The following is a 12,765-nucleotide window of genomic DNA, read 5'->3' as shown; positions in this document are numbered from 1 at the left end:
ATTTGGGCTGTTTTGCTGCAGGTGCCTTTTGAGGTCGGAAATGTCAAGGGAGCATGATCTGAATGATTGCAATCGTTTCCCCAGACTGATCTGGGGAGGTCTGGGGGGGGAAGGAGAGGTTTTAAACAGATGCTGACAAGTGACTCCTGGTGGTTCTATCAAAGTTACCCTTGCAGGTGATCAGCACCTCCTCTGACAAAGCACTGAAGGAGGATTTAAAAATTCCTTCAGGTACCCACATTGGACAAATTACTTGCAGAGAGAGAACGTGGCAGCACAGAACTCTTCTCTGGCCCTTCCCTCCCTGGCTCCCAGCCTGCAAAGGGAGTGTCAGAAATCAAAACCTACCAGCTTGTCATCCTCCTGAGAGACTCTCTGCAGGTAGGGAATGGTGGCCAGCTCAGCCATCACCTGGGCCATCACCTGGGCCTGTTCCTCCCCTCTCTGCAGGCGGCCGAGCAGGCTGGCGCGGTGGAAGTGCTCGATGGCGCGGGCGCACGGGCTGCGCTTGTCCTGTTTGCCCAGGGACAGCCAAGAGGTTAGAGGAGAAGCTCAGGGAACAAACACCCTGATCCTTGGAGTCCTGTGCCCTCCAGGCTTCTCATCGTGTTTGTGCCAGCAAGACTTTCTCGCCACAACCTCTGTGGTAGTACTAGAAAAACAAAGATGTCATCACGGCAAACGTAACAAACACGGCTGCAGTTTTCTCCTTTGGTAAAGGCTTTTTCCATGATCCCCCACATTAAACATCACCTGAATTCCTGGATGGCTTTTCCAGTCTTGGGGAGCAGGCTGAGGAGGGCGTGCAGGGTGTCAGCTCACTGTTGGGTGCAGACAGGCAAATCCATGGTTTTCAAACACAGACCCTGGGGGGACTAAAACCTGCAGAGGAATTCTCAGACCTCCACGCAGCCAGGAACGTGGTAGATTTTAAGCATGTTAAACCTTGACTTTCACATCTTACCCACTGCACTGTGTGTAAAAATCACGTCATTAACTCCAGGTTGTGTGGCTGCAAAACCAAGGGGCAGAATTGATTTCTCTTAGGTGTTGCCATGGCTTAATGAGCTCGGCTTTGGCACTGAGACGGTTTTGTCAAAACCAGTCTGATCAGAACAAGAAGCTGGATTGTACATTTGCATCTGCAAATGAGGAAGAGGGCAGGAAGAATTGTTTGTTCTATTAAACCCTAAATACATTATTTTATTCTCTCACAGTAAGTTGTAAGGTTCGACTCTGCAGCTGAAGTTTGTCTGGCAGAAGTTTTTAATTTAGCTTCTGTGTGATGTAAATAATATGAAATCGTATTTCTAGCTTGAAGACAATTGTGGAATACTTTGAAGGAAGCAGAAGTGGTCCAATCTGTGTCGGAGATGTTGGTCCCCAGCAGCAGAGCAGCTCTGGCTCTGTGCCCATCTCTGTTCCCACGTAAAACCAGCATTGCCACCTGCTCTTTGGATCAGAGGTTTGGTCTTGCTGGGATCATTCAGTGCTCTGAAAACTGAAGTGAAAGGGAGTATGTTCCCCCTGATAGTGGATGTGGAACTGGCAGCTGTTTGTTCCAACTCAGTGACCATCTCTTCTCTCTTGGGGCTTTCTTCCTCCCCAGTAAAGCTCCTACACTGACCCCCAGGGTTGGTTATGAATCTGCAGGCCCAGGGCTCAACCCCGTTCCCCCATCCTTGCTACCCTGGAGATGGCACTGGGGTGCCCCTTGCCTGAGCCATGGGGATGCTGTGCCAACCTGCTTGGAAAACAGGTCAGTTTGCTGCTGCTTTTAGTGGTGGTGTGGTTTCACCCTGTTGTTTTGGGGACCACCCTTCTGTTTCAACCAGAATATTGAAATGTCTGAGGGGATGTCTAAAGCTGGTAGAAAATACTGGTGTGTAGGGGCAGTGTAAATTCCTACAGTGAGTGAGGACTGGCTTCAGCACTCCTAGCCCAGCACTCTGCTCTCATCTCTGACAGGATGAGTTTCTTGTCCCTGTGCCCTGGAAACCAGACCCCACATCTCTCTGCTCGAACTGTGTGGTCCCATTCCTACAAATTAATTGACAAAATAGGGCAGCCACGAGGAATCCAAAAGATGCCTGATTTCAAAATTTTTTCTCTTTCTGTTACTCTTCAGAGGGATCTCACCTCCAAAAGCAAAGGCAGAACGGCGGGGTCAGAAAATTGCAGTTTTCCTGGGGCTTTCAGAAAGACCAGGGGTTTTATTGTGTATCCAGTATCCAACCCACACTCTGTTTGTGGGTTGGAAGCTACAACTAGAGCTGCACTGAAGTGCATGCCCACAGCAGGAACAGACCCTCTGCTTTCCCAAAGCTGTCACTTGTATCAGCCTGCACATCAGGTCACCCAAAGGCAACAGCAAAAGGCTTCAGGAAAGCACTGGAAAGAAGCAGCTGTGTTTTCTTGGGGGTGTCTGCCCTTCATCTGCTCCACCTGCCTCACACCAGGGGGGATGCTTTGCAAGCACCCATTGTGGCCAAGCACTGAGCACCTTTCCCTCTGCTGAGTGGGTGAGTTCAGGCACTTACTGTTGTTTCACCAGCTGTTCTCTGGAAGAAGTCACAGTTTCCCTAAGTCTCTAGCTCATGTTTCTTTTATCAGGAGGAGCATTTAATAATTGCATGAAAAGAGTCTCGTCCATGTACAAAATTGATTTTTGACCTCTGTGCTGATTGTCAGCCACAGTGCTAAAAAACTGTGTCCATTATGGCACAAAGGATAGAGCAGAGGTAATTATGATCACTTTGCTTATGGTTGTAACAGATGGGAAAGCTGTTTCACATCCTTCACTCTGTAGGGATCACGATCTCAATCCCCAGAAATGCTTCAAGTAGCAATTATTCACTCTTGGAGGAGATCCTGCTGGTATGTGCAGTCTGCTCTGGGTATTAAATACAGCAACTGTCTTGGTGGTTACGTGAAGTAGGGATATAATATTATAAGCCATAAAGATTGGAGAAAATTGCATGGGACAAACTGTAAAGTGTCTCAACCCACTGGAACTCTGTTCCTAAAGCAATTCCCGGAGCCTTTCTGGATGCTGGCAGAGCATGTGCAGCAGGAAGGACACCCCAAAAGCACACGTCCTTCCCACACACAGAGGCTTCTGTCACCACACACACCACACACCTGAAAGGCAGTGGAATACTCACCTTTATTTTGGTGCTTCCTATAAAATCTATGACTGCCATGATCTTTTTCCCAGTATTTTCCCAAAATGTTTCTGTTTCTTCCTCTGTGCTGGGACTGAAAGCTGTTTTCTGACCTAGGAAGTGAAATCACAGAACCACAGAGGCTGTGTTTATTCATCTCCCTTTTTTCCTAGAGGATCTGGCAGGACGTTGGGTAAACTGGAGGAGGAATGAAGGGGATGGGGAGAGCTCTGAGCAGTCAGGGCTGCCAGCACAGAGAAATGGTTCCTGGGACAACCCTCCACCCCTCATTTAGCAAGGATCATGGGGATCACCCCCGAGCCAGCTCAGTTCCTAAGCAAGTTGGCACACCTGGACAGATTGGCAGTTTTCGAATTACAGACTTTTCCACAGTTTTTCCAATCTCTCTGTTTCTGAAGCCCAAAGTCAGTAAGTACTCTTGGTCAGGCAGAGACTCAGCTCTCTCTGGCAACAGGTGAATTCCATGAGGATCTGTGATAGGGAAAGGAAAATCATTTCCACTGTCACATTTCTTTTCAGTTGTAAGAGAAGTTATTTTTTTTTTTAGAAAAATAAGGAAGTCTAAGGAGGAGAAATGTTCTCCAGAAAGCTTGCCAGAACCAGGTGACCAAACCAACCCATCCAGCTCTCCTAAATTTGAAATTTAGGACTTTACAAGCCTTTTGCATCAACAGCTTCAGTTTTGCTGATGCCTGAGATAAACCACACTCTGCCCCATTCCCTGCAACAGTGGAACATTGTTGTGTCTGGAGCTCAAGCAGCACAAACTCTCAAACTCTTTCAAGCTCTTTTGGACTCAGCCCCTCACACAGTCCACAGTGAAACCTGCTGTTACCTGTGAATATGTGCTGCACATAATCAGGGTGCTTCTCAGCAAAGCTTTTATTGGCCTCCTTTATTTTGTCAGCCTCGTCCTCTTTCTCAAAAGGTGTGTACAGAACGGAAAAAGACACTTCTCCACTGAGGGCTTCTTGAATCAGAGCCTAAAAAAGGCAAAGAAATGATACTTTTCATGTTGGGTAATGGCTAGTTAAAAAAACCCAAGCAAAACAATCAGGTGGGTTGGATAGAGACTCCACAAACCTCTGTCTTCAATGAGGGGACAATTACTAGATTAATTGTCTTTTAGATGAAAAGAAAAAGTGATTCCATGCTCTCTGAAGGTCACATCAGGAAGACTTTAGAAAAAATAGCTTAGGCAACAGTATCCAAAATTAAATTTTATAGCAGTCCATAAAATTGAAGCATGATCCAAGGGTTAACAACCTTGAATTTATCCCTTAAAATTAGTCCAAACAAATGTACTCCATTGTAAGTCCAAAAGTGTGGGGAATGTGCAGGCTGAAGGCCTGGAAAGAACCAGACCTTAGCAGCAGGTTTTGGGCTGAGCAGAGTACAGAGCAACTCATCACAGGAATGAGCTGTGACCCCAAAAGCCTGCCCTGTCCCCCTGTGACAGCAGCCAAGCAGATGCTGCAGTTACAGTTTTTGCCCCATAAGGAATCCCTTCCATGTTTGTGTAGGTTATAAAAGACTGTGCCCTTTGAATAAAGTCGCCTCAGTTCCTCTCCCCACTGAGCCCACGCCTTCAATAAGCCACACAGAAGGCTTGTGCAGTGTCCTGCTGACTGATGTGCCCAAGAGCTCCCTTTGTGGGCAGTCTTTTTAGCAGGAATCCCCCCTGTTGATCCCACTACTGAGACAGGCACCCAGTTTCTCCTTTGGCTCTCAGTTTTTCACCTGCCAGTAGAGCTGGATGAGGTCACTTGTCTCCAGGGCCGTGCCCCCTGCCAGGATGTACAGACAGTCAGCAATCATGGCGCTTCTGAGAACAAAGGCAGCAGAAATGAGAAGGGGGTCTGTGGCCAGACTGAAGGGAAGTCATATTAAAAGAGCGTACCAAAAAGTTGCACAGAACTCTCAGTCCTTGCCCCACTCTCAGATGAGCATCAGGAAACACACTTTTAGCTTGGTTAACTCTCTGCCAGCAAACAGCCTGTGGGGTCATTTAGGACCATAGCTGGGGTTACTCATGTTACACCAACTGGGAGGACTTGGAGCTCTGCTGCTCCTGAGATCTCACCAAAGATCTCACACACAAAGAGATCTGCTCCTGAGATCTCACACACACAGAGCCAGTGCAAAGCTCCCAGTGATTTGGCAAAAGCCTGGCTATGAGAGGATGTCCTCGCTCCCGAGAGCTGGGATGAGAGAGCCCTGCAGCAGCCCCAGCAGGGCAGTACCTGGCAGCCCTGCAGCAGCCCCAGCAGGGCAGTACCTGGCAGCCCTGCAGCAGCCCCAGCAGGGCAGTACCTGGCAGCCTCTGAGTATCTCTGCAGGCATCGAAAGCAAGCGGCCTGGCGGAGGTGGTTGCGGAAATAAGAGGGGTTCTCAATGATGCTCCTGGGAGGGAGAAGGATGGGCAAGGTCAGATTGTTAATCAGTAAAGCTCATGGGAATCAAACTGTGACTAAGGCACAAACCACATGCACTTATTCTCTACAACTCAGTGCTATGTCTCAAATATCAGCAAACTCTTCCTCTCTGTCTCCCTCTCCTTCTCTCTCCAGATGTGGTCTATGAACAAGCATTACTAAAATTTTCATTGTGATTTTATCATAAATGCAATTTCAGTAGAGTTCTGCGTATTCTAGGAAAGGAGTTCCAGGGATAACATTCTCTCTTGGCTTTAGTATGTAGGTAACATCAGCAAAACTGCTACAGCACAAGTTCTTTTAACCCTCAGCTCCCCAAACAGGAGTGGCAGGTGTCTGACCCATCTCCCTGGTAACACTGTGCATCTGGAATATATCATAATGTTAACTTGAGAGATTTTGAAATACTTCCTGTACAAGGGATAGGTTCTATGTGGGTGAACCTTGGCACGTGTGTTAGACCCTTGGTTCAACAGGTGAAGTTCCAGGTGTAACAGATTTCAGGCTTTAAGGTAATAGGATAAAACTGGCAGCAGCTCAGCAGTGAGACTGGCAGAGAGGGCAGCTCCTGATGGGAGGGCTCACTGCTTCCACTCCTCTGGCTCACCTGACAGAATACTCCAGCTGGCAGAAATACAGGTTGTGTCCCTGCCAGCTGTGCCCTGGGAGTGCCCTTGATGTTCTCTGACCACTCCTGGGCACTCAGGCTCTCAGCCCAGAACTGGTGCCTGGAACTAGTCTGAAGGATGCCCCCCCTCCATGTGTCTGGGCCTGGGGAGGCTGCACACACAGGCTCCTTTCCTTCTACATGATCAAAGCACTGAGTGTGTGCAGGGCTGTTACAGCTGAATTCTCCACTTTGGAGGATTAGTCCAATCTAAACATCAGTGCAACGTGTCAGGTGTATTTTATTGATTCCTCTTTTCTCATTATTAAACTGGTTCTTCCTGCACAGCACTTATTTCCAGTCTTTGTTCAATTTTGGATTTCAGTCCTAGTAGTGAATCTAATCAATACTTTTTCTTACCTGTGTGAATGACTCAGAGCAATGTCAGGCTGCCCCAGTTTTAAGTAACAGATGACAAGTTTTGACTCAATAAAACTGGCAACTCTGGAAATATCATCTGGAGAGGACTTCAAGGGATCCTCTGTAGCAAAGCCTCTACTGCAAAGCTGCATGTGAAATAAAACCATTATTTACAAATGTTACAATACACCATTTGCTAGGTGGAAATGCTTTTTGTGACTGATCAGTGGAGAAAACTGAAGTACAATAGACTCTGGCTTTAACTAAAGGCAGCATTACAAAAATCAGCACAGAGTACAGAATTGTCTTTCAGGGATGTTCTGGTTTTTGCTTCTGAGGAGAGCTGGATTAAGGGACTGCTGAGAAGCCCCAGCCCTACAATTCTGGGATGTCCCAATCACTCTGTCCACAATCCCAGGAAAGAATTCCTTAATCTCTAGTTACTCTTTCTCCAGTATGTCTATTTGCCAGCCTTTCCATTTCCTCTTAGGATGAGGCAAGACCTCCTTTCTTCTTAAGCAACCAGTGGTTCTGTCCCCTCCACAGCTCACTTCTGAATACAGGGAGCAAAAAAGCACCTAAAAAGGATGACACTTGCTAATTTTACTCATTGACTGCTATAATATTTCTTGCTTAAAAAAATGGCTTCGGTATGGTAGAAAAAAGAAGAAGGAATAGGATATTTGCTTGTGAAGTGGAAAGCTCTAAGCTTTTACAAATGCTTTTGAATAAGGTTTGGCAGAACAGTGCTAAAACAAGTGTAGTTGGCTCCTTTTTCAGGATGTCAGGTACCCAGCTGAAGGGATTGGGGTCAGAGTGGAGAGGAATTTTTAGAGACAGTGAAGAGGCCAGCTTGCAAGTCCTCTATTCTCATCACCAACCATGTTCCTGTAAAGCAGAAAATGGCTCTAGTTTTTCCTTTTCTCTTTGATTTGAGAGCTCCCAGGAGTGCTTTTAGCATCCTGTCTCATGGGAAAACTGAAGCCCTTGTCTGCATGGTGAGTGTCAGCAGCCAGGTAATTGTGTGGCATCCTTCATGGTTTATGAGAGAGCTGTTCTCTGGGAGACACTGGTGGATGGAAGGGTGACCCACCTGCTGGGCTCTCCTACACCTCCTTTCTCTCCTCTCTCCCTGTAAAATTCATTGCAACCTTGCCAGAGGACATCCCTCTTTTGCTCTTCTCATATTACACTGATAAAACTCAAGGCTGGCCGAGATTTTTAAAAATGTCCAAGGTCTGTAGATTTTGGGGGGTTCATCCTGAAACTGGAAATCATAGAAATAACTACTGATGGAAGAACATGTCCACTTCAGACAGCTCAGATGTGAGTCCATTGTACTTCTTTAGTACCTCAGGAAGTGTTCCCACAAAACTCAGTGTGTGGACTCTGAGCTGCTGAAGAGAACACCCCCAAAGTTCTGAGGGGTTGATCCCTATGGGACCTGTCCTGTCTCATGCAGAAAGAAAAGGATTCCTGCCCAGCTCCGGTGGCATCTTCTGTCTTCAGAGGAAAAAAAAGAAACAGAGGACATGATGGAAATGCCATAAAGGGAAAAAAGGGACTCAAAGGGACCTGTTGTTCAAGCAAAATATTAAACATTTGACCCGGGTAGAGCAGGGACAGCTGGGGAAGAGTGGGAACTCCCCTGATTATTGAGAGGTCATTTGTTGCTGATAGAGCTGGGATTAAAGAGGGGAGAAGTTTTTCCCCTTTACGGGACTTTAATTTCTTCCACACATAAACACAGTCAAGGACTTGGAGAAAAACACAAAAGCACCTGAGATTCTTTGGTTTAAGTTGAGCCTCCACCTTCCTTCTTTTTTTTTTTTTTTTTTTTAATAGCTCTTAATTTTCAGATTTCACATGAAATTGCATCTCGGGGTTTCTAACCAACCCTCCCCACCCCAGTACCTCCAGCGCCGTGGAGAACTTGGCCGCCGCTGCCGCGAACTGCTCCTGCCTGTACCGAGCGCTGCCCTCCTGCAGGGGCAGCTGAAGCCGCGCGTCCACGCAGCGCCAGGGGCTGCCCTCGGGGGATTTGGCAGGAGCCTGATGTGCTGGTGGGGTCACCCCAGGCAACGCCACGTCGCCAAACCCAAACTCGGTGTCTGCCTCGTCGGCGCAGACCAACTGAGCTTCTATTTCCCTGAGTTTGCCCGGAGGGATGTGAAGCAGAGGGCTCGGGAATATCCCCGCACCGGGCTCCAGTTGTGCTCCTGCTTTTGTCCCAGTCAGATCTTCGTGGCTGTCTCCTTTCGTTTTACAGTTTCCTCTGTCTGTGCCAGTCCTGTGCTGTTCTTTGTGTTCCTCTGCCTGCCAGAGAAGGAGCGGGAGGTGAGGAGACAACTGTGGGATTTGAAGTAATTTTATAGAATCAAAGAATGGCTTGGGTTGGAAGGGACCTCAAAGATCATCTCGTTTCAACCCCCTGCCATGGGCAGGGACACCTTCAACTAGCCCAGGTTGCTCCAAGCCCCGTCTAACTGTCCTTGAACACTTCCAGGGATGGGGCAGACAAAACTTCTCTGAGCAACCTGTGCCAGAGCCTCACCACCCTCACAAGGAGGAATTTCTTCCCAATATCCAATCTAAATCTCTTTCAGCTGAAAACCACTCCCCCTTGTCCTTGTCACTGCTTGCCTTTGCAAAATGTCCCAGGAGAGCTCTGGTTTGTTTCAAAAAGTGATTTCTGAAAATGCTTTGCATTTAAAATCCTTTGCCGTGGATTTTAGCACCAAATTTAGCACCAATTTTGGTGGATTTTAGCACCAAACAAGATGACATTAAGGGGCAATATGTTAAAATTAGTTGCCTTCCATTCTTTTAACTTTACTGAATGTATTTGGATAAATATATTTGGAACATGTTAAATTAAATTAAATAAAAAAAAAAAGGAAATAGAACGAAATAAAATCCAAGTAACTGCAAAAAAGCCTTTTCACAGTCATGAAATGGAGATCTAATGCTCCTTCTTTACTTTAGCCCAGTATGAGGAGGACAGGTGTTCTGTCATGTTCCAAAGCACCATCTGAAAAACCTCTTCTGATCCTAACGAGAATGGTGTCCATTCATGGAGAACCAATTGCAAAATCCACTTATATGTATTAAATCTATTTCTACACTAAGCACATTGCTTGTGCTTGGTACATTTATTAGTGTGATTATAATAAAGTTATACAGAGCCATCTGAAATCAGGTTCCTGCTTTAGTTGTACATGTTCCCTGTCAAAGACGTTAAGCCGATCGAGCAGAGGAAATTTTACTCCTTTGGGGTAAAATGGCAACACAGAAATCAAGCACACAGAAATGAATCCCACCCAGGGACAGACAGAAAATCCATGGCAGAGCAGCTTCAGCCTTCCAGGGTTCCTGCAGTTCTCTCCCCCCCCAAACACCGTTTAAAAACGGTCCTAAGCCATTCAGCACAGTTGTACTCACCTCAGGGGCTCTTGAGGAAGATCCCTCTTGAGGAAACATGTGGGAAGGGAACCACTGGCTCAGTCCAAGCCCCTGAGACACCTGGAAGAGCACAAGTATGAATACACTCAGATCGCATGGCTGTCCCTGAGGCAGTCGGTCCTAAACGCTTTCCCCCTGCCCCACCTCAGGAATTCCAGCTCAGCTCTTCCTTCACTCCTTGAGAATACTTTCAGTCCAGTAGTTTAAAAACAGAACAAACAGAACCTGCTGGAAGGTGTCTTGCTAGTATAGAACACCAGAAAGAAAATTGTTAGGGCCCCATTCAGCCTGGCCTCGAACAGTTCCAGGGATGAGGCAGCCACAGCTGCTCTGGGCAACCTGTGCCAGGGCCTCACCACCCTCGCAGGGAAGAATTTCTTCCCCATATCCAAATCTATGCCTGCCCTCTGTCAGTTTGGAGCCATTCCCCCTCGTCCTGTCCCTGCAAGTCCTTGTCCCAAGTCCTTCTCCAGCTCTCCCTGTGCCTCTTCAGATGCTGGAAGGGGCTCTAAGGTCTCCCTGGAGCCTTCTTCAAGCAGAGCAGTCCCAACTCCCTCAGCCTTCCCCACAGCAGAAGTGCATCAGAAGAGCATCTTCTGATCATTCCTGTGGCCTTGTCTGGGCTACCAAGAATCATCTGGGAGATGACTGGAAGAAACCCATTGAGGTCTCTGGCAGTTGCTGAGGCTGGGCTGTAAATTGGGGTGAAGGGAATGCGATGAAAAGCTGCTCTCTCATCAGTGCCCAGTGCCTCCAGTGTGGCAGTGACAGAGGAGGAGGTGTGGGTGTCCTCAGGGAGGAGCCCTCCATCCCTCCCAGGCCTGTCCCCATGGCCAGCACCAAAGCTGCTGCCAGCTCTGGAACAGCAGACTGTTGTTCCCAAAGGGAACCATTCCCCATGGGACAGCCCAGGCCCACTTGTACCCCGTCTGGGCCTGGCACAGGGAGAGCTGCACCTCTCCCACTCACCTGCTGGGTCTCCATCAGCCGTTCTGGCAGTTGCCGGGTTCAAACGCCACATCTGGGGCGGTTGGGGAGGCCCAACTGCCTGCTGGCCCCACACCTGCACTGCCACCCCGTCCCCACAGCCCCGGGGGTCCCACAAACATTGATGGTGCACACTGGGCACGGTTCGTGCTCCAGAAATGCTGCTCGGGAATGCTTTGGTGGCTCCAGGCCCAGTTCCAGTGAGGTCAGTTAGAAACTACCAAATCAACCCTTCCTTCCCCTGCTGGTGCTTGTGTGCAGCTTGTCAGGGGCTGACATGGGGCTGGGCTTTTACCTTAAAATGATTCCAAACAGGATTTTCCCGTGGGAACAGCTATCAGGATGGTACTGGTGGGTGGCACTGAAAGGGATGTGACTCAGGTCCAAACATGTCATTTCAGGCCCAGTTTTCACAGCTGCTGAACACAGTTCTGCTGAAGTTAAACACAGATTTTGATGGTTGATCGCTCTGAAAACCAAACTCAGAATTGGTAACAGCTTTCATTATGTCTCTGGCTGGTGTTGTCCAGAATTAGGTTTAAAGTCAGCTGGAAGGGCATTTCAATGTGTTTTTTCTGCAAATACTGCAGCAAAAAGAAGTGGTACATTATGATAAAGTAGGTTCTGTTTTATTTATGTCTTACCTTCATGCCTGGGAGTATCTGACTTTAATAAAATTCATTTTTAAATGGACCTCAAAGTTTAAATAATTCAAAGCAAATTTCTTCCTAAACAAGAATGTCTTTGTGTGTTCTGCCATAAAAAAAAAAAAAAAGAGGATGAACTGTAAAATACCTTGGGAAATATGGACTTGCTTGTTTGTTCCTATTCTGAATGGCCAACTGGATAAATCCTGCTATGGTTTGGTGCAGAAACCCAAGTCCATATTTCTTTTGTACCTCAGAACTTGCAGAATGGTTTGATTTATTTTTTTTTTTTCCAGAAGCCTTCTGACAGTAAAGAAAAATGTGGTTTGTCTTTTTGGTATAGCGGGGGTTTTGTGTTTTGTTTTATTTGGGTTTTTTTGTTTGTTTGTTTGTTTGTTTGTTTGTTTTTGTCTTTAATGTATTTATTTTTATTTATTTTTATTTTTAATGACTCTTAAATATTGCACTTTATTAATAGTGACTACAAGTAGAATAAATAGGGAGGTTCTGAAAGAAATCAGGCATAAAAAGAAAGTTTACAGACTGTGGAAAAAAGGGCTGGCTACTTATGAAGAATTTACGAAGAGAGCTAGGCCATGCAGGAAAAAAATTAGGGAAAGAAAAGTGGAATTTGAAGTTAATTTGGCTAATTCAGTTAGGGATAACAAAAAGTCCTTTTATAAATACATTAATAGCAAAAGGAGGGGCAAGGAAAACCTCAATTCTCTGTTGGACTTGGAGGGAAATATAGTTAACAAAGATAAGGAGAAGGCTGAGGTACTTAACACCTACTTTGCCTCAGTTTTTAGTAGTAAGACAGGTGGCCCTCAGGACAACTGGCCTCTAGAGCAGATAGACAGAGACAGAGAGCTGAATAGCCCTCCTGTATTCCAGGAGGATGTAGTTAGCGACTTACTGAGCCAGCTGGATCCTAATAAGTCTATGGGACCGGATGGGATCCATCCCAGGGTGATGAGGGAGCTGGCAGAAGAGCTTGCCAAACCGCTCTCCATCATCTTCCA

The 12,765-nt window shown here is 46.8% G+C and overlaps 1 protein-coding gene across 1 annotated transcript; it reads right to left on the bottom strand.

Annotated features, from left to right (window-relative positions):
• Window positions 1–348: 348 nt before the first annotated feature.
• LOC113989199 (spermatogenesis-associated protein 16-like) lies at window positions 349–11,093 on the bottom strand (the record flags this gene model as incomplete). The annotated part of the gene is made up of 10 exons (XM_039390665.1): window positions 11,079–11,093; window positions 10,089–10,169; window positions 8,562–8,963; window positions 6,648–6,793; window positions 5,499–5,588; window positions 4,926–5,010; window positions 4,021–4,168; window positions 3,516–3,656; window positions 3,165–3,277; window positions 349–513 (listed from the first exon to the last, which is right to left on the bottom strand). Coding segments are annotated over exons 1-10 (1,386 nt in total), but the record flags the coding sequence as incomplete, so codon positions are not given.
• Window positions 11,094–12,765: the final 1,672 nt, after the last annotated feature.

This window comes from Pipra filicauda, unplaced genomic scaffold (genome assembly GCF_003945595.2).
Source record: "Pipra filicauda isolate LSUMZ 115617 unplaced genomic scaffold, ASM394559v2 scaffold859_size64859_pilon, whole genome shotgun sequence".
NCBI lineage: Eukaryota > Metazoa > Chordata > Aves > Passeriformes > Pipridae > Pipra > Pipra filicauda.
This window is presented reverse-complemented; position numbering and strand designations above follow the sequence as displayed.